We start from the raw sequence: 26,954 nt of genomic DNA, 5'->3' as shown, positions 1-26,954 counted from the left end.
CTTCCCCTCTGACATCACCACGAGAAAACCGTCAAAAGAAACCCAGCACCGTCAATCAATTCTCCCCGCTTACCACGCATGTAACAAACTGACATAGTCTTCATTTTTAAACCATCACCTTCATTTCTTCATCCCTTCAAAATCTATTACCTAGTAATACAAAACACCGAACAACAACCCCTCCTCAACAAGCAACAACTAGATAACCAACCCCACGGCCACCCCTCATGCCAGCCCCAACCCCAACCCCAATCCCCATCCCCATCCCCATCCAATCCTTCGCCCAAACCCAACAACAACTCCTCCTCGCAGAACATGAAGCCGAAGTCTCCTCGTCCCCGCTCTCCACATCAATCGCACAATCAGGCGGCGTGTCCGCTTCAACACGTCGCACCTTACAAGTTGCCGGATACGCCCTCACAGGCCTGGTTCTCGTCAACACTCGGACGGGCATGGGCGGGCGTGAGGTAGGCGAATTTGGAGTGGATAGTGCAATTGGGTCTGGCGCGAGGGGTGGTAAGGATGGCGAGGGAGCCGGTGGGGGTGGTGATGGGGGCGCGGAGAGGTTGGGGGCTCATGGGATGAGGGTGGGTGATATAGTGAGGGTTGAGGATGTGGCTGCGGGTGCTCGTGGTGGTGCTGGTTCTGGTAGGGCGAAAGGAGCAAAGGAGGAGGAGGGGAGGAAAGGTAGGGCGCTGGAAGGGGTGGTGACGAGGGTTGGGGAGAGGAGCGTTTGGGTTGCGTTTGGGGGACAGGGAGGTGCTGCTGGAAAGGGCAGAGATGAGGAGTCTGTGGAGGATCTTTGGGGGAAGAAGGTTTGGATGTGAGCCTTGTCTGTCTGTTATTCAATTTTCACTGGGAGAAAAAGGAGGCAATTGGCTTTCGCTGGATCTGTTGGCTGATTTGATGGGCTTATTCTAGGGTGAAATTGGCGAACGATGTTACCTACCGAAGGTGAGAATTCTCTTGTTATCGTTACGAAAACCACGCGAGCAAAGTGTGCTAACTATTTCGTACTCAGGATGAAGCAAACGATGACCAAAATGGAGAACATGACGGAGTCAGACTACACATATTTCATGAGGGTTGTTTTTGGGCATACGGCGCCCTCCCCTGTGGATCTGAGTTCTCTTGGAACAATCGAGTTCATCGACTCTACGCTAAACGACTCACAAAGAGAAGCAGTTCGATTTGCGCTTGCATCGAGAGAAATCGCACTCATTCATGGCCCACCAGGCACTGGGAAAACATACACTCTGATAGAACTGATTCTGCAACTTCTTCGCCAGAATCTCCGGATCTTAGTTTGCGGCCCGTCAAACGTCTCAGTGGACAATATTGTCGAACGGCTGGCTCCACATAAAGTGCCACTGGTTAGAATTGGACATCCCGCCCGTCTTCTATCTACTGTTTTAGATCACTCTTTGGAGGTTTTAATTCAAACATCAGATGCTGCCGCCATTGTCAAAGACGTCAGGAAGGACATCGAAACCAAACAGGCCAGCATACGCAAGACAAGGAGCGGCAGGGAGCGGAGAGAGATCTACAGAGATCTAAAGGAACTACGCAAGGAGTTCCGAGAACGGGAATCTAAATGCGTCGGTAATCTTGTTACGGAGAGCAAAGTGGTACTGGCAACACTGCATGGTGCTGGTGGGCATCAGCTAAGAAACCAGAAATTCGACGTTGTGATTATTGACGAGGCAAGCCAGGCATTGGAAGCTCAATGTTGGGTTCCTCTGCTGTCTGCTTCCAAGGCAATATTGGCTGGCGACCACCTGCAGTTGCCTCCAACCATCAAGTCTGTGACGTCGAAATCTAGCGGGACAGTAGGGAACGGAATGTCGGCAAGTGACGAAATATCTGCCCCAAATGCCGACAAGGGTAACAATATAGGGCAGCATAAGGCGACAAAGAAGGCGACGCTCGAAATGACACTATTTGATCGTTTGCTGTCACTGCATGGTCCCGCCATCAAACGGATGCTAACAACTCAGTATCGGATGCACGAGAAAATCATGCAATTTCCTTCGCAGGAACTTTACGAAGCAAAGCTCATCGCTGCAGACGCAGTGAAACTACGATTGCTTAAGGATTTGCCTTACGAAGTTGAAGAGTCTGATGACACGCGGGAGCCTCTAGTATTCTATGATACCCAGGGCGGGGATTTCCCTGAGCGAGCCGAGGAACCTGTCGTGGCGGCAAAGCAGAAGCAGATCTCCATGTTTGTCGAGAGTAAAAGCAATGATTTGGAAGCCGTGCTGGTGGGTAGACACGTTGAGAATCTGGTTGCGACGGGGGTGAAACCGGAAGACATCGCTGTTGTTACTCCGTACAATGCGCAGCTGGCTTTATTGTCCAACATGCTGAAGGACAAGTATCCTGGACTAGAATTGGGGAGCGTGGATGGGTTTCAGGGACGGGAGAAGGAGGCTGTAGTCGTGAGTCTTGTGCGTAGCAATCCAGAGCACGAAGTTGGGTTTCTCGCTGAGAAGAGGCGATTAAATGGTACGTTGCTCTCGATTATGTCTTACAGCCCTTGCTTTTCTTTTCCGTTCGTGAAGAGGGAAGGATTGTATTTCATATAAGATGGCACAAAAATGTGGCAAATAGCCACGCGTGTTTGAGAGATGTCTTTGAAAGGCTCGCTAATGTCAAAACCAATAGTTGCCATGACCCGGCCCAAGCGTCATTTGTGCGTGTGTGGTGATTCTGAAACGATTCGTCGGTAAGTCAAATGAAGCCTATTTCCTTTTTCATCCCTTTGTACTGTACCTTCCTCGGCATAATGAGAGAGGCGTTTCGGTTTCCCCTCAAAATCGAGATCTGGAACCAAATCGATTTGCATCATTTTTGAGGAAAATAATCGTTTTAACTCATGGGCTCTCGCCTGTTCTCTGGTCCTTGTCTCAATACAGTGGCAGCCAATTCCTACGACGCTGGATGGATTTCTTGGAGGAAAATGCCGATCTGCGATACCCCGACGCTGGCGATTATATGCAATCCTAAAGAGCGGAGCATAAATCCGAGAAACGCGAGTTTCCCTCAAAGCGACGAACTCCACAAATTTTCAGACCACTTTTCACGATAATGTAGCATGCAAAAATGCTTCTCAGGGCGAGAAACCTGCGGATTGGCTAGAGCACAGGGCTGACTGCCGCACGAGTTTTGGGAGGTGAAAGCCTTCCCCTAGGATAGCTGTGTTATTCTTTGGAGGAGCATGTCACAGACCCGATTCTCTAGCACGACCATCAGCCCGTCGGAATTGATGTATGAATATCTTTGTTGACGGCTCTGCAGCAATATGCGGCTTGTAGGCCATCCGTGGACGGGGTGGGTTGTTGGTGTCCTTTTTGATGTATGTGACATACAGGAACCCCACAGTATACTTGTATGTCAATTGCAAGCGTCAAAAATGAGAGCACCCTTGGGCGGCACGGATTGAGCGGAGCTTATTAGCCATTAGAAAGTCGTTATTGATCAAGTAATCTACCATCCAGTGTAGTTGGGTATACACTGATATTGATAACCCAGACAAACGCATCCCGAGCGACACGCGTTGTGTAGCACAGATTGGAGCAGATAAAAGCAAACCCTCTATCTCTCGGGCGTTTGGAGAAGCAAACCCGCATCCAATCAACCTACCAGGAGCCCCGAGAGTGCCATATATAGGCTCGAAAAACTTCGCTGCGGACGTAAATGGTCGACAGTAATGTTTGGAGTCGACAGTTTGCTCAGCTATATACCTAGGGCAAATATTTGGTCTCGTAGCTCTAGCAAGTCCATGCATGAAGGTAATACCTGGAGTTGGGTGGGGAGTTAATTGTGATACTAAAGGAAAACCAAAGGCATTCAAGGGTTAAACACCACTTAGGAAAATATCCTAAACGTTTTCCATTCAGTCATTCTGATGAGCCCCTACTTTCCAATAAAAATCATCAAACCGTTTTAAGTATGAAACATGTTCCGCATTTACGCAAGTCTTGTGTGTGTGTAGGAGGAAGTATGTAGTAGATCTTGCCATAAAAGTGGTCGCGCGGCCTCGAAATGGTGGGGTGCCAGTGGAGGTCGGCACAGCTTCCCTGTCCGGAAATAATAAGAAAAAATAAGACATGGTGCATTTGACCAGAGTGCGTGGCGAGACATTTTCTCTGAATCGCCATTCCTGCATACACACACCATGGCCGATACCGAATGATTGAGGTCCCCTCAATCTAAGCAGTAGTTGCTTGATGGCCAAGTTGACAAACTGCGTACAGCGGAACACGCTGAGTGAACTAAGTTACCGCGATCGTCTCAAATGAATGTGGGGGTAGGGTAGGGTCCGCAGTCGCTGTTTGATTTATTCGCCAATTCAAGAGAAACAAATAAACCCTCCCAGCTTTATCTTGCGCTATTGCCCTGTTTTCTTCTTGGTATAATATCTTTTCATTGTCTCCAAGCAATCCATGCAAGTTCTCGAAGAAAGAGAAGAAACGAACCTGGGTCAGCTGAAGCAGCAAGACTTCGTTCAGAAAACAAAGCAACAGGTGAAAGGCTTGGTTGTTGAATAATGCATAAAATTATTATGCTTTCCTCAGCTCAAATGAACGCAAAGGTTACACTCATCACAGTAGGCCCGATGGTGTGATTGGTTATGGTATGAAGCTAGGGTGGGTTGCGTCGCTGTATCAATAATGCAAGAAGGGCCAGGGGCTGCCCGGCCCGATTTCAACGCTAGAAGAGTGTTAGTAGCTTCTGTTACCGAAACGACCTCGCGGGGCTGCTGGATCGAAGCGTATTCGTCAAGGAATAATTCCAAATGGTCTGCTGAAACAGGCTGATATAACTACTCCGTAGTGGTCGACATCATGAAGAACAGAAGTTGGAAAAAGGGACATGCCACGTGGCAAAGGCAGATCCTGTTGTCGTGAAAAGCTGACATAAATGGAAATTATGTCCTTGTATTCCCTAAAATGAAGGAAGCTCATCCAGGTCAGCAGGCCAAATATGCAGTTGATTTAGTACATATGCTTGAAGGGGTTGAGTGGGAGGATGTTTGGTATGTTCATCCACCTGCCGCATAAATGGAAAGAAAGTGAACGGCATTCTGGAAGCAAAATGTCGCTCCCACTCTCTGTTTCCAAACAATTTCAGCGGTGGAACGACGAACAGTGTCTAGGATCTCCACTTTATTTGGCGCCAGTTGCTGCAAAACCCACGCGGGTCGGAGCGTCATCCCTCACTTTCTGCCATCTGGAGTTGGGACTTGAAATTTTGGCCGAGCACGAGGGTCTGTTCCGGGGCAGGCGTCAGCCGTGCAGCCATCAGCTTATCAATCATTCGAGCCCCAGGGTCAAGGGCTCGAGCCGGCTTAGCGTCCCCCAGTGAGGGAACCGGGTCACAGCCATGGCAGTGGCACAATGTCCCTGGCGGTGAGGATCTGTCCTCGTTTTTTTGTTTGGATGGGAACGGGAGTGGCATGATTTGGCCGTTTGCAGATTTATTTGTGGACAGCGTGCATGAGTGGTTCGGCACGGGATGGCGAACAAAGAAAGGGTGTTAAGGGATATGCATGCATGCTGGAACTACATTCTGTGTGACAAAGTCAACAAGTAATAATGGGTTAATTAATGAACAACATTCAATGCGTTTGCGAGGAAGTCTGGAAACTCGAAAGTTGCATGATCCTGCACCATGGCTCTCATTCTTGGTTTAAGATTCCCGGCCTAGGCAGCTGCTAGGAATTTACTCTTTTCTGAGAGATTTCCGGGCTGCTTTGTGTCATAAATTAATGCGAATAACTCCGGGACAGCATAACCACCGGACAGCGGGGAAATTGCCGTGAAAAAACCCTCCTGGGGCATTGTTCTGGGTAGGTTTGGCAAGCTCGCTTGTGCCAGAAAGGTGCGCATAAATGTGTGATTCTACATTAAGTGAGCGCATCTGCCTGATTGTTGAGATTGTAGCTTCCTCTTCGAAATATTTGGTCAAGTATTCCTGCAAACAGGGTTTGGGTGCATTATTATTCATTTTTCTGTCGCGATACCCGTCGAAGAATAGGTCATGTCAAGGCGATGGTGGGGTCCAAGCACTAAGAAAGACATCAGGGTGGTATTCTGAAGATAAATTAGTAGTAAATAATGAATGGCACAGCGTTCGTGTGAACCGACGCCTCACGAGCACAGGGTTGGCTAGTTCAAAAACTTGGCCCTGGCTCCTGGGCTGGCTTCCGTAGCAAGCGGTGAAACCACCACGAGAAGCTCCGCATTATTATTTAACAGAGAGTTGCAAGATGCGGTTTCTGGGAAGAGATCTGCCATCTCCGTCAGACATTCTGTGCCTCACATCACACGGGCTGAAGTTTGGTACAGAGTTACTTTCAGGTGGTGTTTAGCCACTCACGGTAAAGTAAATTGCTGTTATTATAATATTCCAGTCCATAAGTTAAGTCCGCAAACCCATTATTACGCTGTAGTAAATGCGGATCAGCGGTATATTTCTTATTTTGTACCGTGGCAGGGCGCGCGAGGGTACGCAGGCAAATCAATAAAAATGATTGCCCTTCAGAAGGAAGCAACATCCTCGGCATAATGAATTGTGTGCCAATGAATGCGACTCTGGGCACGAGCTTGTCTTCCTCTGCTTCTTTATTTTCTTGTCAGAGGCACAGCTCCAAGGACCCAAGAGGATGTAAGAACGAAGATCATGCATCAACCAACACCCAAGCTCTGTGTTTGGCCAGCCTTCGATGATGAGTTGAGTTAACGAGCGAAGCCCACCCAAGCCTTAGTACGGAGTAGGTTTCCAAGCATAACAAGCGAAGGAGGAGTGAAGACTTAATTAAGTTTTTAGGAGTGCGAGACAGCGCTAAGTCCCATTCCGGTGCCCATGATGATGCTGGTGACTCGTCCCAAGGGCCAAGGGGCAAGGGGCAAGGGGCCAACTGCTCAAGCCCTCCAGTCTTGTCTCCCAGAGCGAGCCAGTTGGTAAGGTAAGTTAGTCGTAACTATGTATAAAGTAGTAGTTAAGTAGTTAAGTAGTTAGTTGGTGGAGGTTCCTGGTTCGGTTCCTGGTTCCTGTAACTACTGCGTAACTCTTCCGCGTGTGGATCAGGGCGGATCAAGGAAGGGGAAAGGAGGGGAAGGAGGCTCCAGCGCTGCCCTGGCTAGCCCGAGTAGGCATAGCGTATTCGCTGCCCCCCGCTTTGTCTGCGCCAAGAGCTTTTAGCCCTAATTAATTAAAACCTCCGTCCGTTTAAATATACCAATCCTTCCCCCCCCCTTTTTCTTGTCTTCTTCTCTCTCTCTCTCCTCTCCCTCTTTTGCTTCTCTTCCTTTTCTTTTTTTTTTTCCCCGGGTGTTTCCTCTTCATCTTTGAGGCCGATGCCTTGCCCATGATGGCCGTTTGGGCATAAATCAAGTGGTGGTTGGCTCACGTTCGACGTCCCTTTTTTGATTGGTATTTGAAGCCCTAGGTACTAGAACGCCCCTGCTAGGCCCAGCCGGTGTTGCAACTATTGATGCTCCTAACCTTTTGATTCGGTATGCTTTGTTCCTATCGCTCTTCTGCAAACCCTGCCTTATTTATTATTACAAGGTTGTTGTCTTCTCTACCCCCTCGGCTGACGTGTTGGCGCTGCTGTTCGGCAACTTCCTTGAAGCTCTCCCCCGAGCTTCCGGCGGAGGCTTCGATTTTTGATATTCTCCTTCACTCCCTCTCTATTATTATCATTCTTTTGTTCTCCCAAGTCGCTCATACCTAGGCGATTTTGTCACCTTCCTTTTTTGTTTTTGTCCTTCGGCTGTCATTTTTGCTGCTTCATTGGTCCACTACGCTGGACCCTCTTCCTATAGCCGGGTAATCTGTCTCTCCCTCATCCCATCCGTCGATCATTGACTTCACCAGTCGATATTTGCGACCCCGCCGGTGGCTGGCTTTCATCCATTTGTCGTTTGTCTATCAGTGCTATCATGGGATCACTGCCCACCGACGATCTGTAAGCCCCTGTTCCAGAAACCCACGGCTACGCACAGCGCAAGCCACAACCCTTGAGGGGAAGAGACTATCGATAAAAGGGGCTCAGCCACGAACCGAAAAAGAGGGTGACGGTGTCCCGCGAAAAGTCCAGCTGGTCGCCCTTTAAACCATGTCTCCTCGGTCTCAACCAATGCTACCCAGCAATGGAGCTCGCGACTGTTCGCCACCACCCTCCAAAATCCTCTCGGAAGATATCAGGATATCAGACCCCATTCCCTTCGCTAGGAGTAGTCAGGATGCGGTCGATGTCCTTCCGCTTCATAATTCGGAGCTTGTCTCCGCATCCGCAGTCCTCTCGACGAACAAGCCAACGACTGCTATGCCTGGCCTAGACAACTCGCGTCACTCCACCCGCATCAATCCATTGAATGCCGCAACATCTCATGCTCCTCAAAGTTCAATCTCCACGGCTATGACGAAGGATTCTATCACTCGTAGAAGAAGGGGTAGCACCTTGAAATCGGTAATGCGCAAGATTTTCGGTCGGAAGCGGCGAAGTGACCCTGAATCTTTGAGAAGGGAAGCTCACAATATTTCCCTACCACCACAGTGGACCCCTACTCTAGAGACTGTAGGGCATCCAGTTAAGATGGTGTCTGGATCTTTGCGGTCGCGATCGAATAGAGCGCCATCCTTGCCAACCAATCCCGGCTCACTGGTACAAACCCCTCCTCAGAGCCCCTTGAAGAGTGCGGGGGGATCTCATTCGCGGCGATCAGGTAACAGGTCACCAAAATTGGACTACCGACGGCCACGGCGACGGGCAACCTTGCCAAGTATTGTTTTATCAGCACACGAAGCCCGCGACCTTGCCATTCAAATTGCCCAGCAGAATTCGAGGAGGAACAGCATCCATTCGCCAACACGTGGTGTCGAATTGCCGGACGCGTTTGAACAAAAGACATCAAGGCAACAAAAAAGACGATCGCGGAGCGCATCTGAATTGAGGGACATGGCAAGAGCTCATCGCATGTCTCCAATACAATGGCGACGGCGTAGTGACGAGATTAAGTTCTGGAGGGAAAGCTTTCTCAAGATGGATGCGAGCCCATCCATGTCCGCCCGACCTGAAACCCGAAGCACAATTGCGAGTGTTTTAGAAGACACAGACCATGCAGAGGTTGAGCAGTCGCTAGACGATCCTTTTCATTTCACCGCACTGATGGGGACGATGCAAGATAATTCCGACACCGGCCTTGCGCAGCGAGTGAATATGTTGGAAGTGAAGCTGATGGATCTTGAATTTGCTATCGCGAAACTTCAGGGTCATGACTTTTGCCCAGTCAAGCAGACTTTTGAGGCTGGGATGCGACGGAATCCCCCATATAACAGTAACCAACAAGCCACAGTGACAAAAGCCCTTCCATCTAACTTCGTCAGTTCATTCACGCCTCCTAGAAGCTCACCCACCCCCGACAGGCCCGACAGTACAGCAACACTGCGCCCATATACAGCTAGCCACAACGCCTCCTGCCAGACGCCATCGTCATTCGCTTCCGACTTCAAGGGAATCTCAGTGGAACAATACAGCGCCTTAACAACCCTCGTCCGGCGAGAACAGACTGCGCGCAAGCTTCTCGAGCAGCAAATCTTCCAACTGCAGCGGGACGTTTCGCAATTGCAGAGCTACCAGCGGCCCACAGGTCAACAAAGCTTCCTGCTACCATCTTACTCAGATTCTTCGGACAGACTCTCGTCTCGACGGGGTAGCGATAGAAAGACGAACCACGATCCTCCTGAGACCGATAGTGACGATGGGTTTATGGCAGCACACCATAGAAAGATCGAGGACGCCTACCGACGCGCCAACATGGAGACGCCAGAAAGAAACCGGGTCGCAGGGATGATATGACAGGATTTAATAATTACTTCAATGTTGCTTCCATTAACTATTTTCTCCAACGGCCTTCATATCATCATACTTCAGCTTCGTTCGTTATTTCATTGTTTTATTTATTTATTTCCCCACGTGAAAGCGTCCCAGCGTTTTGATTCATGATCTTTATATATATATAATTCCTCGCTCCTCCCAACTCCCTCATTGCAGTAGCACATACACACCGAATTCAACGGGGGGAGAAGAAACGGGGTGATATGGCGGTCTCCCTATCTCCCTATATATTTTATTGACTTGTACTGTACATATATATATGCCCTTAGTATTTACATTGTTTCTGTTTTACATAACTCACGACTTTCGGATCGATACCCGATGAATCCTGCTCTTTTCCTATGGGCGCAAGTTTTTATATTTCTGCCTTTGGTTATATTATCTGGTTTGTTTTCGAAAGCCTCTCTCCCACCAGTCACGCTGTAGTTAGTTACTTGTTGTTATCTATGTGTTTATTACCTTTTCTATTCCCTTCTCTGTTTTAATTCTGCACATTATGACCTTCTTTTTGTCCTGCTTTTTTTTCTTTTCTTAGAACTCTCAGGAAAGCGAAGCCTTCATGCATTCCTTCCATTGGTTTTTATTTGCTTCATATCCATGCGGCTTTGGTTTTCACATCAATATTTTCTTACACTTTGAAGTTCTGATGTTGATTGATTATTTCTTCTGTGGAAGGTGTAAAGTTTGCTTGATTGAAAAGGTTGCTAGCTAGGTTGTGGGAAGTTATATGGCGGAAGGATTAGTAAGCCAGATCACCTGACCTGACAGTTTGATACACATATTCGTAATCTCGATACATCTACTCCACTGCGTAAATTACATCAACGCCTGCATCCTATCTGACCAAAAAAATTTCCAAAATGTGAACTTCAGCAAACCCAAAACCCCCACTCCACTCACACATACCTCAATGCCTCTCATATAAACAAAGAGAGAAGACACGAATTCCTACGCGCGCCAGCATACCGGCAAACATTGCAGCGCCGAAAGGACCAAGCAAAGCCTCAAAATGGTCCCGCCACCCTCACCTCCGAAACCCCCTTCGACAACGCCATCGCATCCACCACATAAGGCATCATCACCCTCCTCCTCACATGCCCAACCACACCCGCCAATATCCATCCTCTCCTCCGCTCTCGCCCGATCATACGCGCACATTCACCCGCTCCTCCTCCTTTCTTGTTTTGCGTTGAGCTTCCGTGCCCTCGTCGATGATCCGGTTTCAACGTTGCTGGGTTCGCTTGCGCCGTTGGCGCTGATGCAGGGGATTTATGTGATTGTTTGCTTGCCTGCTGCTACCGGTGGTGGCAGTGCGGGGGATGGCGGGCTGGGGAAGGGGAGGAATGCTAGTGGAGGAGGTAGCGGGAAGACTGGAGCGAAGAAGCGGCTGGGGGGCTCGAAGATTATCGTATGCTCATGCTCACCACCTCCCTCCTATTCCCAAATATTAGATGTTCCATGCATACATACGCTCTTTGAACTTCTTCATAATCTACACATATATCCCCCATACACGATACTACATTACTACATAATCTCTCGAAATAAAACAAGCCATTGCTAACATCCCACGTAGCCGGCCCTCCTCTCCATAACCCTCCCCGTCATCCTTGGTACCCCGTTCCTCTCAATCTGCCTCATTCTCTTCGGCGCCCCCTTCACATCCAACCTCCCCGCCACCATCCTTTGTGCCGCGCACATGTCTATTCTCTCTGGCACGAGTTTGATATACGTCCACGGCACCGACGGTGCTGTCTGGCAGGAGATATGGGGCATATCCCGCGCCATTGATGCCGTGTGGGGCGCTACTGTGGGTGTAGGCTTAGGCGCATGGTTCGGTGCAGTACCCATTCCGTTGGATTGGTAAGGAACATCCTCAGTCTTCCTGTCTATTTTTTTTTTTCTTTTCTTTTCTTTTTTTTTTTTTCTTTCTCGGAAGGGGGGCGCGGAGTTGCGGGGCGGCCATTAATTTATAACATGTTTTGGGGAACGAGAAGGAATAATTTTGTTGGGAGCTTCTGCTAATGAAGCTTGTTGTTTCTGTGATTGTAGGGACCGCCCATGGCAGACTTATCCTATCACTATTATTACTGGGGCATATATTGGGTATGTTTTGGGTTATATGGTTGGGCGAACGCCGTTGTTGTATGGGAAGCGGATTCAATTTTCGGTCCCCGAAGAAGAGGGGGATGTGGAGGACAGTGTTATTGATGAAAATGGGAATGAAGTGGTTGGGCTGAGAGCCGAGAAGAAGAAGAAGAAGTAAATGGATTTCCCGTCCACATCCTTTCGTTTTCATTTGTCCCTGTTTCGCACAGCATATTTCTGGCGGTGATTGGAGCTGGAACTTCCTCTGCCATGTCCATTTAAACCATATATAATTTTTTACTTTCCTTTTTGAGGTTTTATTCCTTGGAGCATATTAAATATTAGATGTCAATATTGGACATATCACCTACGCAAATTCCCGGGTCCCGCTGGATGCGGTCTTGCCTACTTCCACCCTAAGAGTTGAGGCCAAGCCGGGACTTGAACCTGTAATGTCCAATAAGTATGTCGCCATCTTTTTATACACCAATTCTAAATTGTGATTCCCATGATGGAGAGGTTCACCTGTGTGTAATCGACATGGGCATATCATGGCCTCTGAAACTTCCTTTGAAATGTGTAGCTACGCAGAGTATTTTTGGCTGCCACTCAAGACTGTTAAACGTTGAAGGATCAATTCCTTTGGCAGAACAACCGCTGCGGACTTAATTGGCTGGCTGTAGTCCATAATCATTCTCAAAAGCATGAGACACACACATCACACGTTATGGCCATCATCAATTGCTCACTGCGTCGGCGAGGGCGTGGGGGGTGGATGCTTACAGAACAGACTGCTCCGCGTTTGAGGTTTGAGGTTTTAGCTTTCTGCGCTTATATCCTGTTCGTCTGAGATTCCAGAAGATGCGGTGGGGTTTAAGCCAGTCTACGTGGCGCTGATGGCGAGCCTGGCGCCAACTACGCTGTAGATATAAGATGTATAAGACCTGATGCGGCCTCATTGCTCAATTCCTAGTCTATATACGGAGTATACTCTTCGGACGGACGACGAGAACTGGGGCCGAATCGGCAGGGATTATTTAGTGAGGGCATTCGGTACAAAAAAAAAAAAAAAAGAAAGGTTTAATAGAGGGGAACTACTATTGGAGCTCTCTATGCCTATAGATTGCACCTCGTTACTGTTAATGGCTTCTACATACAACGGGAGAGTTACCTCTTAACTGGCAAGAAAGAGCATTCTGCCGAAAAATACAATTTCAAATGAAAGCAGCGGTGAACCATGACACCATGACGTCATCATGTGAACGGCGTTCCACTCCAGCGTGGGGGAATATTTCAGAATAATAAACTCAACCGGAGAGATGGAAATTTTAAAGAGGGGCACCAGTTCGGATGAAGTAGAAGTGGGCTCCTTTTTCTGGTTTCATATTCTATCTCCAAAAAAAAAAACAATTTCAATAACACACTCACGTTAAATTGCTTCTTCGTACGGACACTAGTCCTCTATCAAATCAATCCACATCAGCTCTAGTCACTTCATCACAATGTCTCTCGGCAGGAAAGCGACTCTCAATACTGGCTATCAGATTCCGTGAGTATCCAATGGGACATAAAAATTAAGATGCAAACATTTCAGGCTAATGGGTTGTTGTTCTTGTCCTCTTTCCGAATTGCAGTCTGCTTGGCTATGGCACATGGCAGGCCGCTCCTGGTGAAGTCGGCACTGGAGTCTTCGAGGCACTCAAAGCTGGATACCGACATCTTGTAAGAACATTGTGTGATCCTTCTGGACCGAAAGGTGGAGATAGGTGCTGACAATAGGTATATTTGTGTAGGACCTTGCCCATATGTAAGTTCCCTATTATATTGCTAGGGACGGCACAGCTCGAAATCCGAGTACTGATATGTACTCCAGCTATCGAAACCAGAGAGAGGTTGGCGAAGGTTTGAAGAAAGCCTTCAAGGAAATACCCGGACTGAAGCGGGAAGACATCTTCATCGTAAGTTTTTTCTCGGAAAGGCCCCCTATTTGGTCCCGTCCCAGAGAGATGCTGATTGAAGCCCGTTTTGGAAAGTAGACCTCCAAGCTATGGAACACGTACGATATACCCAGCTATTGTTTGGCCTCGTTCGAGTTTTAACTAACTATCCTCCTAAAAAGCCATCACAAGCCGGAGCACGTTGAGAGGTCGCTTGATATTAGCTTGGATGAGCTTGGGCTCGACTATCTCGATGTACGTTCTCAAAAGCCTTGTCGCCATTGATGTGCAGCAATTGTCTTAACAGATTTCTCCCCCTAGCTCTTCCTCATTCACTGGCCCGTTGCATTCGAGTACCGATCTGACAAAGAACTCTTCCCTCTCGATTCGACAAGCACCAACCCAAAGAAGGACATTAAAATCGACGATTACGTCTCACTTGCTGATACCTGGAAAGGTTCGTGAGGATCTTGATATGTGACTTCTAGTCAATAATCGTAGCTAATATTCCTGCAATAGCCATGACCAACCTCCCTAAGAGCAAAGTCAGAAGCGTAGGAGTGTCCAACCACACAGTTTCACATGTATGTTGTCCAGTTGACCCCGAATCCTTTATACATTTGTCAGACTCCCCATACATTCTTGGTTCTGACCTTCCAAATTCCAAACAGATCGAAGCTCTTATCAAGGCAACGGGCGTCGTGCCTGCTGTCAACCAGGTTGAACGTCACCCTCTACTCCAGAGCACGGAGCTGGTGAATTATTGTAAAGAGAAGGGCATTCTCATCACTGCCTACTCAGTCAGTTTTGCATCCATCCACTCATCATTTGCGATAATTCTAACAGTTTGGAAACAGGCATTCGGAAATAATATGATCGGAGAACCACTTCTTCTTACTCGCCCAGAAATTCAAACAATTGCTGACCGACTCTCTGCCACGCCCGCTCAAGTCCTGTACGTCTGCTCAAAGACCTTTGAGGATAGCCGCTCTTCTTCGTATTGTTCTAATATCTTGCTTTCTAGGCTCGCTTGGTCTCAAGTCGGTGGCCACAGCGTCATCCCCAAATCGGTCACACCTGCACGAATCGTCGAGAACTTCATGGAGATTGAGCTGTCAGAAGAGGATATTGCTAGCATCAACGCCCTGGGCAAAGTGCCACGGCGTTACAATACGCCCTACGCATGCTGTGAGTAGACGATCTCGATGTATCTAGGGAATCTGCCGGTTCTCTCGTTAGCTAACTGACTTTTTCGCTAGACTCCCCTCGATGGGATATCAATATCTTTGGAGAAGAATCGGAGAAGGGGGCGACGCATGAGGTCGTCTTGCGAAGTAAACTCTAGATGGCGGACCTAGGAGATCCATTACGTAGACTCAATAGACACCGCATGGAGTTTCTGGATCCCAGATAGAATTAGAAATCTGTATTCAGCGCAGATCAATGTCCATATATTTGTGTATATACACTCTCACCTGTGATTATGTCATCTAGCTCGACTGATGTCATGCCCACAACCTTCGTCAAAACATCCTTTCAGGTGAAGTCATAGCTCATATTCCCGATTACTTGGTCACCTTCATGTACCGCCCTCTTTTGTCCAATAGAAGGTCTAAATCCGCGATCTCTAGCCAATTAACAATGAAGGATAACCCACTGCGGTAATGGTACTGCGAAATGACCATACTTGTAGCAAACGTGGACAGCCATGCTAACTGAAGCCAAGTTTTCCTGGCAAATATGTTTCTAGCCCTACGGACTTTTAAAATTATATGAGAATTGAAGTTCGAAACGCCACACTGTGGAATGTGTCTTAACCCCCCATCTCTCTGTTCTATTTACCCGCCGAGAGCATCAAGCGCGACGTGAGTCGTTTTCATTCTAAGAAAAAACGATTGATAGAATCACAGTTCACTGTGCTGCCAGAAGACAATGACGCCGCACGCCCATCACACTCGCCCGAGGTACCACCCGGGCTCAACTAAGAAGGAAATCGAAGAGGAACCAGACTGGCGGACGGCTGGATTGCACCGTATCGGACTTCGCAACGGGGGAAATAATTTCCCTGGTTTAACTCACCGGGGAGACGAGTGGTTAAAAGAGGAGCTGGAGCATGAGGAACATGCAATCAAGATTGAGGAGGAATTGAAAAAGAGATTGGAGCGCCGGGATCTGGTTACTGTGAGGGATGTTATGACGAAGCAGGAAGTATACTATACTCCTTCCTTTTTCTCGGGTCAAATTGAAGGACGATTTGTTTAGGTTGTGTTTTGTTTACTCCGACTTCTTTGATCTAGATTCCACTAATATGATGTGCTTGAACCATGCGGCGATCATAGGACTTCCATCTGGAAAGACCTGAAGTTTTTTCAAAGGGGTGGCGGTATGTGTTACACACAACGGAAGACTTTATCAAGAATCAACAAGACTGGCCTGCAAATATTCAGAAGAGGCAGAAGGAGGAAGAAGAGCGCAAAAAGACACAGGGAGAGGAGGAACAGTTAAAGAAGGAGCATGAATGGCGACGGGAACGTGGACAGAATGCCACCCAGAAAGACGCCTATGCTTCCAGGGAACCACAAGATAAACAGAACGAAAGTGAACAAGCTGTCGAGAAGGAATCAGGAGCAGGAAAGGGTGATGGTTTGAAGCAAAAGTACTCTGCGCAAGAGATTGCACTTTTGCGCGCTTTGCGGCACGAGAACAAGTACATGCATTCTCTCAAAAGGAACGACGGCAAGGGGAAGTCTCCGATGGCCCATTATGAAGATCAGAGACAATTTTGCATAGATGAGGCTGATCAGTTTACTCCGGATAACTGGATTCCGAGAAGTGACACCCTCATTCGCCTCACGGGCAAGCACCCATTCAACTCCGAACCGCCACTGAACACGCTTTACGACGCCGGTCTCATTACCCCGAATAAAATCCATTTCGTACGAAACCACGGCTCTGTCCCTCATTTGCGCTGGCAAACTCATCGACTTGAAGTCGAAAATGGGAAGCTAGTGTTGACCATGGAAGAGCTGAAGGACGAATTTGATGCCATTAATATTCCCGTCCTTATTGCATGTGACGGCAATAGACGGAAGGAAGTGAACATGACCAAAAGGTCAAAAGGGTTCAACTGGGGACCTGGCGCTTGTGGGTGTGCGTATTGGAAAGGACCGCTGCTTCGAGATGTCCTCCTTGCAGCAGGGTTACCACCGGAGGCTTCACAACGGCGGACTTGGGTCAACTTCGAAGGGGCAGATCAACCCAACGAGGGCAAGTATGCAACATGTATCCCGCTGGATTATGCCATGGATCCGAATAACGATGTTATTCTTGCGTATGAGATGAATGATAAAGCACTACCACCGGATCATGGGTATCCTGTGCGCGTCATTATTCCTGGCTATGTCGGTGGAAGATGTGTGAAATGGCTATCGCGCATCTGGACGTCTGACAAGCCAAATGATAGTTATTACCATGTGTTCGACAATCGCGTGGTGCCTGATTTTATCACTGAAATGGATTCAGAATTTGCGAAGGCGATGTTTTCCAACCCCAGCACTGCGTGTAACGAACAAAGCCTGAATTCTGTGATTGTTAAACCTGCCCATGGAGAGACACTGGATCTAGTCTCAGAGAACAATATAAAACGGAAGGAATATAGGGTTGAAGGGTATGCATATGCTGGAGGAGGCCACGAGGTTCAGCGTGTTGAGGTTAGTCTAGACGAAGGTAAAAACTGGCTTTATTGTATCCGTAGGGTGAGTACATCCATGCTTGCCATCATTTTCAGTCTGCAAACCAGTGGAAGCCATGACACGGGGGAATTACTGATTAAAATCATTATCGTCGCTCAGTTTCCGGACGCACCAATTCGCCATGGCAAAAAGTTCTGGACTTGGGTTCACTGGTCTGTGGATGTCGACATTGCACACTTAGCCCAAGCAAGTGGTATCACAGTCCGATGTTTCGACGTCTTCAAAAATTGCCAATCGGAAAGGCTGAACTGGAATTTATTGGGGTTGGTACACCTTGCGTAGAACTATGCAAGACATGTAACTAATGATGCCTCGCGAATTTAGTATGATGAACAACTGCTGGTACACCGTCCGTAGAAATATCGTCGAGGACCCCAAATCTGGTGATCTATTGATCACCTTCCGGCACCCTACAGAACCAGGGTCGGGTGAAGGGGGCTGGATGAAGCCGGAGCAGATTGATGAGATCCGACATGAAGTGGCCGCTCCACAGAAGCAGTTTACTCGCGAAGAGATTGAAAAGCATGACTCGGAATCAGACTGTTGGATCGTCATCAACAATAAAGTTTACGATGCCACGAGCGTGCTCGGCTGGCACCCGGGCGGCCAAGCTGCCATTATGGCACATGCCGGGAGGGTTCATGCGGAGACCACAGAGGAATTTGACAGCATCCATGATGATTATGCCCAGCAGAAATTGAGCGGTATGCACATCCTGTAGAGTCCAACGTTTGGAGAGGATATTGCGGCACAGATGCCACTGCCCTCGTAAATGTGCATCGCTAACACAACAAACAGAATGCGTGCTTGGTGTTGTAACTGATAAGACGAAAGAATATATAAAGAAACAAGCTGAAGAGAGCGCGAAAGCAAGGGTGACGGCCAACTCGACTAGTTCTGGCTCTGGGATCCAGCGTCACAAGTAATGAACCTCTCCTAAACGATATTGTCCCATAAAGATAATTAGCTAACGGGCTTATTCACAATAATCAGATGGACCCAGGTCCGCCTCCGCAAGAAAGAACGACTTTCTGAAGACACCCAACTTTATACCTTTGCTCTCCCACCAGGCACAAAAGGACTTGGCCTCAAGACTTGCCAGCACATTCAGCTGGGATTCCACTTTGCTGACAGGCTGGTAATTCGACCCTACACACCTGTACGACCCATATTCGAAAGCGAAGCAGATGGCACCTTTAAGCTCGCCGTAAAGACATATTTCCCAAGCTCTAAGCAGCCGGGCGGCACGATGAGCAACGTGCTGGACTGTTTGCGTGTAGGCGAAGAAGTCGAAGTCAAAGGCCCCGCAGGTGTAATTGAATATGAAGGCCAAGGCCACTTCGTGATTGACGGCAAGAGGCTCAAATTTCAAAACGTCACGCTAATCCTTGGCGGGTCTGGCATTACACCAGGATACCAGCTCATAGCGCATATTCTCCTCTCAGATATGGTGCCTGGCGGTTCAAAGGACCCAACCCGCCTCAGAGTAATAGACGCGAACAAAACAGAGGATGACATATTGTTAGTGGATGAGCTTGGTGAATTTGCGAAACAGCACCCGAAGCAGTTTCAAATAGTGCATGTTCTTTCAAATCCGCAGCAAGAGTTGACGGAGGGGAGGATCAAGGGGTTGGTGAATAAGGATATTATCCGGAAATATGGGTTTAGGCCTGAGGAAGGGAACGTCGCCCTTCTGTGTGGACCGCCTGGGTTAATTAAGATGGCAGCGCTACCAAATTTGAAAGACTGGGGGTATAAAGAGGATGAAAACCTTTTCGGGTTCTGAGTGAGTGAGAGCCTCAGGATATAGGCGATGTGGTGGTGGCGGTGGTGCCCGTTTTGTGTAATATCTGCACACCTAATACTCCAGATTGATTGTCCTTCGGTTCACCGATTATTATTGTTCCATGTTTAGTGCTTCTCTCTTGGCTTTCATCAGCAGTGTACTCTGTACGGAGTACGAAGTACAGAGTACGTTCCTGGCGACGCGTACTTGGTGCCACAACCAAAGAGCGCCTCAAAGCGGCCATAACCGGGGTCCAAAGCCATGCCAAAAGTTCATTCATAGCCCTGAGGTGAAGTTCAAAAATTAATGCCAAGTAGATAATCACAGGCAGAACCAGTTTCTTAATAAGTAATATAATTAGCCATAATTTTAAGAAAAATAGGAAGTTTCGAAAGTGCAAAGTACTTGGTGACGAAGCACACATTAAATATAATATTGCTGGTGTGGAGACTCGTGCAAAATAGTACATTCATTAATAAAAGTGCAGGTGAATAAAGATAAAATAGTTCCCTCGATCCCTCAAATCTATAAACTAATTGTGATAGGATAACAGCGCTGTCAGGCTCATGCAACCCGTTCTGCCCGGTCCTAAGATACCTACGGACCCTCGAACACGTTTCCCTGAAGCGGAAACATTGGCCGAATCTAATCTTTGTTCCAGATAGCGGCGTACTTGATGCAGCCACGCTCCTCATAACCGCTGACAACGGAAAGGGTGTAGCCCCTCTTGACCAAATCGTCGAAAGTCTGCTGGTATCTCCGGGCAGTCATGCCATGTCTGGCTACGAAGACAGAGTTGGACTTCTCCCAGATGGCAGCGAAGTAAGTCTTGCCGTCGACGGAGTAACCGTTGACCTGGACTGGTCGGAGGCCCTTCTTCAAGTTCTTGTCGAATTCCTCCTGATATCGCTTGCTGGTGAGGCCGAAACGAGCAACCCACTCGGTCTTTTTGTTGGTCTTCTCCCAGATCGCGGCATAGCGGGCCTCCCTTCCTTCAGCGTAGCCGCTAACATAGGTCAGACGATATCCTTCCTTAAGGAGCTCGTCGAAAAGTTTTTGGAATCCCTCGGCAGACATGCCGATCCTCTGTTCCCAGGGATCCTTGGACGCCTTGTCCCAAATGGTAGTGAATCTGGCGTTTCCTTTGACGGTGTAGCCATCGATGACAGTGGGTCGATAACCCTCACCACGGAGCTTCCAGAACAGGTCAGGGTAATCTTTGGCATCGATTTCGCCCCTGGCGGCGAAAGTAGGCTTCTTTTCGTGCTTCTCGAAAATGCCAGCAAAGAGGGGGATATCGTTCAGGGTGTATCCGCTGACCTCGACAAGGCTGTAGTTCCTGGCCTCGAGAACATCGAAGGTCTTTTGGAATTGATCACGGGTCATACCATGGCGGGCTTCCCAAGCGGCGGCGTTGACCTGAAGGGCGGATAGGAGCGCAACGGCTCCGGTGAGTGCCAGTTTCATTACAGAAGGCATGGTGCTGGGCTCTTGAGTGTCACGTAGACAACGTCAGGCAGGTGATAACTGCTAGATAAATTGTTAGTTAACATCTTGATAGGCCAACCACAAATAGGAGAAACCCACCGATAGTAAAGACGAATAAACTTAGTAGGTAAAGACCGAATGAGCGACTGTGGAAACGAAAGTACAGGATAAAAGAGCGTGGGTAGGTGGCCAACGTATGGACATGGAGATGCTGTTTTCGCAAGGCAGCGCCATTCTTATATGAATTTTGGCAAGGGGGAATCGAATTCCTCGGAAATGCTTTTGCCGAAGAGTTGTCTCAATTGAATTCGCTGTCACTGCGCCCCTGTAAAACGAAGCGAAGCGCTGAAAATCTGCCTTCTGTTCGTATGTACCCTTACATTCATTTGATCCCTCCCCAGACGATAAAAATGTGGGACTGCGAGTGGATGCGATGGTGTGTTGATCAAGGCTAGCTGCAATTGGCGCCAGTCCGCCACAATGGCAGGGAAAAGTGTTTGCCCTTTCCATTGGGCCCAGAGAGCGTGCGACGGTGCGAGACCCAATGACCATATCAAATTGGCTACTTCTCTTACTCTAAATTCCCGTTCGGAAACTAGAGATGCTGGTTTGCCCGCCCTCCAAACTCTCTCTGCGGATCATTGAAACCTCGTGGGAATTAACAGAATTTCTAAGAGGCACAGCGAGCGCGCAAAACAATATCGAAAATATCTTTGATAGATTCTTGGAATGCAAGGCCAGTAGTGCTTCAAGGATGCAGAATTTCAGCCTCAACCTGGTCCACAATCCCGAAGTGCTCAACACGCTTCCCTTGCATAATTCTGGCAGCAGATCGAATAGTCAACTGTTATTGGCAATTATCTTCGTATTCTGGCCAGAGCTCATTTTACCCTCTGCACAAGGCTCCGCAGAGGGATTCTAGAACCCAGTGCCCTTCGCCGAGCAAAAGGGGGTTTTCCAGCGAGAGCAAGCGGCTGATTGGCTGCTGCCAAATCCTCCGGACCCCGGATTGAGCCTCATTTTGATATCTAGGGCGGGCGAAGGAGGAACTATTGTGAACAAGCGCTGGACTGGTGAGGACTGCACTCGTTTATCCGGATGCGATGGAAGATGTTGTTCATCGTATTTTTGCTGCCGGGAGGAGGCTGAAACGTTAGGTTTGATGACAAAGCAACACATTCGGCGACCTTCTTCCACATCAACACAATTGTTGATGTTGAGCATGAATTATTGGTTGACGCTCTGTGTCTGTTCCTCTTCTCGTCCTGACAATAGCCAAGACATCATTCGTGAATGGACGGACCTGAGAGTAAATATCCCAAGAATGCACATCTTCCTTCAAGCCCAGCACACAGTTCCTGGACGCTAAAACTACGATCGAATAATGAGCCAAAATGGGGCAACCTGAGGCCCCCCATTCTTGGCTGGCCTCTGCCAGGCGGTGGGGACACACGGCGGCGACTGCCCAAGGCGTTTTCGATGGTGGATCGCGATTGACTACTATTTGTTGACCGTCAAGTGCCAACAGTTCGCGCGCATCACCGCCTGAATCTCGTCAACGAGATGAATTTCATATGCTGCTTGCCTCTGTTGAAGTGCCTCAATCCAGAGACACACAGGCACTTGAGATGATTCTGAACGGCGAATATTGTCATGAGATTTCGGTATTGAAACCTCTGCTTTGTTCATCATCGTGCGACCTTCTGGGACACTGGAAGTTGGGAAAATTGATACTTTTTCAGTAACTACTGGAAACAGGGGCTGCAGTACTGCGTACCCAGCTGCTTGATTTTCTCAAAAAGGGAGATTTTCAAACAACATTTTCCAAAGCTTCGCCTTTTAGAGTAGGCACCAGCCCTGGTAAGCATGCCCCTACCTCTCTATTCCATTAACCGGTTCTTACAGAGAGCAGGCTTCCTAATTATTATTCACAGTGATGAACACCACAATGATTCTATCTCTAGCTACCAAAACGTTCGCACGCCGTCCCTATCCGCAGTGCCATCCCCATCGCCAACGCCTTCACCAACGTCCTTGCCTGATTGCGCCGAGAAATAGTCTCTCAAGCGTGGACTTGGGTCTACCCACTTGCATCCTGAGTCACCACGCAAGCGTGCAGCATACTCTCAGAGCTCCCATGTGTTTCTTGGTCAGGGAGAAATTAGAAGACAAGAAAATGACTGTTTATCTGTTGTGATGTGTTGCACGAAGCACTCCTCAGAGGAGCAATTCAATATATGACAAGAACACTGTTCAAACCCAGAATGTACTCAGAGGGGTGAACCTGCCTCGAGTTATAGACAGCTTGCTGGATACATAGAGAATGGGAGAGAATATGTTCTGGTTGATTGAGATGCTTCCTGAGAGTCAGCAGAGGGTTTTCCATCAGCTGAGGTAGAGGCTACTAACCAGCATAGACCTTGAAAGCGAGGAAGCCTCAAGAAGGCTGCTTGATGCAGTTCATAGCGAACTATGAAGGTGTAACAATCTTTAAGGAAACTAATCCCTAATCCTGTGCTCTGTTTGAGGTTAAATCAACATCTGGATCTCTTGCACTATGATTTCAAAGTAGATTTTTCACATGATTGTAGTTTTCTCTATGCCCAGCTCAGTGAGTATAGCCAAGCAGCCCAGTTCCCTCCACATCTTGCAGATTCACATCCGCACCTCTTTTGATCAGCAGTTCAATCGCTGCAAGAGATTTGTCTTCTGCCACTCAGCTTAAAGCTGATCTTTCATTCCGCTCTGTTCTGTGTAGCTCAGCACTCTGGTTGAGAAGCAACTCCATGACATCAAGTTGACTCCACTCAGCGGCTCAGGAGAGAGGGATTCTCCCAGTGATACCTGTCTCTTTCATCTTATTCTTCTTCTTGTTGATCAACTCTATTATATGCTTGATGAGTAGTATAACAGCAGCTATAGTGAGCTACTCATATTCATAAATTGCCATTTTATAAACACTAAATGTTGTCAGCTCTCATCTGAGACTGTGTAGACAGCTCACCAACCTCTTTTTTCGAATCCAGTCGGTCATTATTGATGGGGAATATGTGTGGGGAGATTTCTAAGATTTTGTAATGTAAATGAAGTAAGGTAGCTGTCAGCTTAAAAGAACTGTGAAGTAGAGAGCATCCCAACTCTTTAAGTGTTGATTGCCTTATATCGCGTGGCGTTCAAATAATAAGTACTTCGAATCTGACCCACCAATCTATTTCTAGTTGGCTGGTGGAATTTATGTCAAGTGATTGGCCAAATGGACATACTTAACATCTTAACATGATAGAGTAAGTGTCATTGAAAACGATTTGCCCAAAATCTGAGATATCGCCGGCATGGTAGTTGGTTAGCTCCAGTTGGACCTCGGCGTCCCATTGCGGACTAGCGCGCCGCACACTCAGACATTCCGAGCGCGACAGCGATATGTCACGTGACATAACCGAGCACAGACTGGGCCTAAGAGCTGTTTTTGAAGAACCTTGAAGCGTGCAAGTGGACGCGACGCGCGCTCTAAAATAAGAAACATATACCCTCCACTTATAATAACGCAATCAAAATATTAAAGGGTCTCCTAAGAATGCAACACAACTACAAGGATCATTTGCAGATTCAAAGCAAAAGGAAATAGCTTGTGTTGATAGATCTGTAGAAGAATCAGACACTTTGATCCTCAGATCACTTGCCCCTACCACTCGCGTCAACATTCAGTCAAAGCACATTTGGGATATTTATTGTTGGAGAACCCCGCACTCGGGCAAACTCTTTTTCAGCCGCATGTTCTCATCTCTGGAATTACGAGCACTCATTTCGGATTTTGAGGCTGGTGGATTTGAGTTCCATTCGGGTGACTAATCTGGGATTCTGTCATTCTAGAATAGTTAGGGCCTGTTCAGTGCGGCTGTGTGTACTCATTCTTTTTATACAGATCTCCACTTTTTTTAAAAAGTACAACCCCAATATCATGACTGTTCAGTGGACAGAGTGTCTGTACTAATAATACAGCTGCTTTTTACAAAGTACAGATGAAAATAGTCAGATATTCAGTGAATACAGATGAAAATAGTCAGATATTCAGTGAATTGAGCAGCTGTACTTGCATCTCTTGTCAAGATCTTATGAATAAACAGTTTTTAACTTCAACAGTATGTGATGATGTAGAATAGCACTTTTAGAGACAATATAGTGTATAATAGTGTAGAATAGTGTTCATAGTAGAGATAGTTAACTAATATTGATTAGAAGAAAGCTCACAAAAATATGTTCTTTTTGAATGAACTCTGGACTCTGTTCAAAAAGAATGCATTTTTGTGAGCTTTCTTTCTTCATCTCAGAGCAGTGAGCAGGGTGGAATAGTGTGGTGGCACAACACCGGCTTGCTACTAATAATTGGTATATATACTATTTTTAATGAGATCCACTATTGCATTCAAAAAGTACGGACGCACCGAACAGGCCCTTAGTTACCTTTTTCACCCCGTTCAAAATATCAGCATTGTTGCTGTCTGGAATCTTCTCATCTGCTAAACAATCACCTGCTGATGACATTTTGAATTCATCGCCAGCACAAAAACATACACCACAGTATGAATGCTCACATCTGCATTGGTTGCTTTTCAGATTCATTTCCTCACACTGGCAGCACTTCATAGAAGGTAGCTTACCCCAGATACCTCTATTTTGTTGTGCCTTTCCTGTTGTTTCCGCTTTTGGTTCTGCTCAGAATACAACATAAAGAGCGCATCTTCTGTATTTGAATCCTCGTTGGTGTCTGAATCTATGTCGATGTCGATGGTTTGGCTTGGACCGATTGCTAGTGCTTTGGTTGGTTTGTTGGCATCAAGGTTTGCCTCAGTACTGAGAAACTTCCCGAGTTTTCTTGGTGGTTGCAAGAAGTCCCCAGAGCTGCCCTGACCGTCACTCTGCTTGATGAGGTCCGAATATTTGCGTGATTCCATTTTATTGGCGTGATTGCAGTTTGAGGTTGTTGTCTTTCAAGTGATAGGTGGTGGTGCCATACAAGAGGATTTCCCCAAAGACACGGATAGTTTTTCGAAGAACAGAATACGACGGAAGCACAAAGGGGTCTTAACATAATCAAGCGCCCATGACGCTGCGTTTGCGGTTGGCCTTAATATGGAAACAATCTATCGCGATGTAAATCCGTAAGAATAACTAAATAACTAATGGACGGTAAAAGGGCGGGGTCCTAGTATCCCCGTGTTTTCAACCCGCACTCGTATCCACTACATCATCGTCGGCCACGTATAAGAACCTTAATATCCATTCTCATTGGAACGCGGGAGTACAAATGCACGATTTGACTGCGATGATTGGGGATACAACCTACATCTCAATTTGTAATGTTGGATCGTTAGCGCACCAGCAAATCTTGATAATTGGGGAACTACTAACAGTAGAACCTTTTGTCATTGTCCTTGTCAGGCACTATCATAGTAATGACTAGTAGCTAATGAAAGACAGGTGCTTGGATGAGAAGTGCTATGTTGAAGCTGATGTACCCCGTATACTGCGGATAACTGAAAGTTGGAACGAGATCAACTTGGCTCCAAAAGCATCCCTACCCCATCTAAATAATGAAAATATATCTTAAACAAGGCCTTGCCCGGCCCTTGCATAATATCATTTAAAGAAAAAGTTCATTCTCACAGACAAACTCGGGATTTGATCAAGCAAAGAGCATTCTGGGTAAGCTAAGCAGGCTTTTCATCATGTAACTCCTTCGAGGGACCTCTACACTCTGATCCCACCTTACACTCTAGCGGCGAGTCTAGCCACTGAAATGTATGAGAAATATTATAATATGCTGTCCAATCCCAGTTCTAATTGTCAGTAAAGTGTTATCAGATATAGGACACTCTGATTGACACAGGCGACCCTGCATAAGCGGCTAATCACATAAAATGCAGCCACTTAAAGACACCGCAGTCAAAACCGCATTAAAAGTGAGATCAAAGATGAAATGAAGTTTACATCTC

At 47.4% G+C, this 26,954-nt stretch overlaps 9 protein-coding genes across 11 annotated transcripts; 6 read left to right on the top strand and 3 right to left on the bottom strand.

The window, feature by feature from the left end:
* Window positions 1-22: 22 nt before the first annotated feature.
* On the top strand, window positions 23-4,280 carry BDCG_06324 (DNA helicase). Its single transcript, XM_045422059.1, has 5 exons — window positions 23-823; window positions 922-954; window positions 1,022-2,508; window positions 2,668-2,728; window positions 2,919-4,280. Exons 1-5 carry the CDS (start codon window positions 228-230, stop codon window positions 3,007-3,009), a joined length of 2,268 nt encoding a protein of 755 aa, XP_045277782.1. The 5' UTR covers window positions 23-227; the 3' UTR covers window positions 3,010-4,280.
* Window positions 4,142-6,999, bottom strand: BDCG_17284 (uncharacterized protein). The gene has a single exon (XM_045426426.1). It carries the CDS (start codon window positions 5,461-5,463, stop codon window positions 5,215-5,217), a length of 249 nt encoding a protein of 82 aa, XP_045277781.1. The 5' UTR covers window positions 5,464-6,999; the 3' UTR covers window positions 4,142-5,214.
* A 311-nt stretch (window positions 7,000-7,310) lies between these two features.
* BDCG_06322 (uncharacterized protein) lies at window positions 7,311-10,703 on the top strand. Its single transcript, XM_045422058.1, has 2 exons — window positions 7,311-7,523; window positions 7,643-10,703. The coding sequence occupies exon 2, from the start codon at window positions 8,129-8,131 to the stop codon at window positions 9,869-9,871; it is 1,743 nt and encodes a 580-aa protein (XP_045277780.1). The 5' UTR covers window positions 7,311-7,523; window positions 7,643-8,128; the 3' UTR covers window positions 9,872-10,703.
* Window positions 10,704-10,735: 32 nt separating this feature from the next.
* BDCG_06321 (phosphoethanolamine transferase PIGF) lies at window positions 10,736-12,553 on the top strand. The gene is made up of 3 exons (XM_045422057.1): window positions 10,736-11,318; window positions 11,487-11,773; window positions 11,963-12,553. The coding sequence occupies exons 1-3, from the start codon at window positions 10,920-10,922 to the stop codon at window positions 12,174-12,176; spliced, it is 900 nt and encodes a 299-aa protein (XP_045277779.1). The 5' UTR covers window positions 10,736-10,919; the 3' UTR covers window positions 12,177-12,553.
* Window positions 12,554-13,500: 947 nt separating this feature from the next.
* Window positions 13,501-15,280, top strand: BDCG_06320 (alcohol dehydrogenase (NADP+); the record flags this gene model as incomplete). Its single annotated transcript, XM_045422056.1, has 12 exons — window positions 13,501-13,547; window positions 13,633-13,720; window positions 13,792-13,805; window positions 13,872-13,956; window positions 14,035-14,054; window positions 14,118-14,190; window positions 14,257-14,392; window positions 14,455-14,519; window positions 14,607-14,735; window positions 14,793-14,890; window positions 14,960-15,123; window positions 15,195-15,280. The coding sequence occupies 12 exons, from the start codon at window positions 13,501-13,503 to the stop codon at window positions 15,278-15,280; spliced, it is 1,005 nt and encodes a 334-aa protein (XP_045277778.1).
* A 587-nt stretch (window positions 15,281-15,867) lies between these two features.
* Window positions 15,868-19,473, top strand: BDCG_06319 (nitrate reductase (NADH); the record flags this gene model as incomplete). The annotated part of the gene is made up of 6 exons (XM_045422055.1): window positions 15,868-16,143; window positions 16,275-17,690; window positions 17,787-17,950; window positions 18,012-18,391; window positions 18,486-18,609; window positions 18,681-19,473. 6 exons carry the CDS (start codon window positions 15,868-15,870, stop codon window positions 19,471-19,473), a joined length of 3,153 nt encoding a protein of 1,050 aa, XP_045277777.1.
* BDCG_06318 lies at window positions 16,009-24,287 on the bottom strand. Of its 2 annotated transcripts, XM_045422053.1 has the most exons (4): window positions 23,970-24,287; window positions 23,371-23,921; window positions 21,061-23,317; window positions 16,009-21,003 (listed from the first exon to the last, which is right to left on the bottom strand). In XM_045422053.1, the coding sequence occupies exon 4, from the start codon at window positions 20,950-20,952 to the stop codon at window positions 20,119-20,121; it is 834 nt and encodes a 277-aa protein (XP_045277776.1). In that variant the 5' UTR covers window positions 20,953-21,003; window positions 21,061-23,317; window positions 23,371-23,921; window positions 23,970-24,287; the 3' UTR covers window positions 16,009-20,118. The 2 variants fall into 2 exon arrangements, with proteins under 2 accessions (XP_045277776.1, XP_045281638.1); XM_045422054.1 differs by lacking the exons at window positions 23,371-23,921; window positions 23,970-24,287 and having other exon boundaries at window positions 18,926-21,000; window positions 21,061-22,275.
* BDCG_06317 (uncharacterized protein) lies at window positions 21,442-21,883 on the top strand (the record flags this gene model as incomplete). The annotated part of the gene is made up of 2 exons (XM_045422052.1): window positions 21,442-21,568; window positions 21,645-21,883. The coding sequence occupies 2 exons, from the start codon at window positions 21,442-21,444 to the stop codon at window positions 21,881-21,883; spliced, it is 366 nt and encodes a 121-aa protein (XP_045277775.1).
* Window positions 24,288-25,347: 1,060 nt separating the features above from the next.
* On the bottom strand, window positions 25,348-26,215 carry BDCG_06316. 2 transcript variants are annotated; one of them, XM_045422051.1, is made up of 2 exons: window positions 25,620-26,215; window positions 25,348-25,555 (listed from the first exon to the last, which is right to left on the bottom strand). In XM_045422051.1, exons 1-2 carry the CDS (start codon window positions 25,911-25,913, stop codon window positions 25,550-25,552), a joined length of 300 nt encoding a protein of 99 aa, XP_045281637.1. In that variant the 5' UTR covers window positions 25,914-26,215; the 3' UTR covers window positions 25,348-25,549. The 2 variants fall into 2 exon arrangements, with proteins under 2 accessions (XP_045281637.1, XP_045277774.1); XM_045422050.1 differs by having other exon boundaries at window positions 25,348-26,212.
* Between the last annotated feature and the right edge of the window lie 739 nt (window positions 26,216-26,954).

Source organism: Blastomyces dermatitidis (genome assembly GCF_000003525.1).
Source record: "Blastomyces dermatitidis ER-3 genomic scaffold supercont1.6, whole genome shotgun sequence".
Taxonomy (NCBI): Eukaryota; Fungi; Ascomycota; class Eurotiomycetes; order Onygenales; family Ajellomycetaceae; genus Blastomyces; species Blastomyces dermatitidis.
This window is presented reverse-complemented; position numbering and strand designations above follow the sequence as displayed.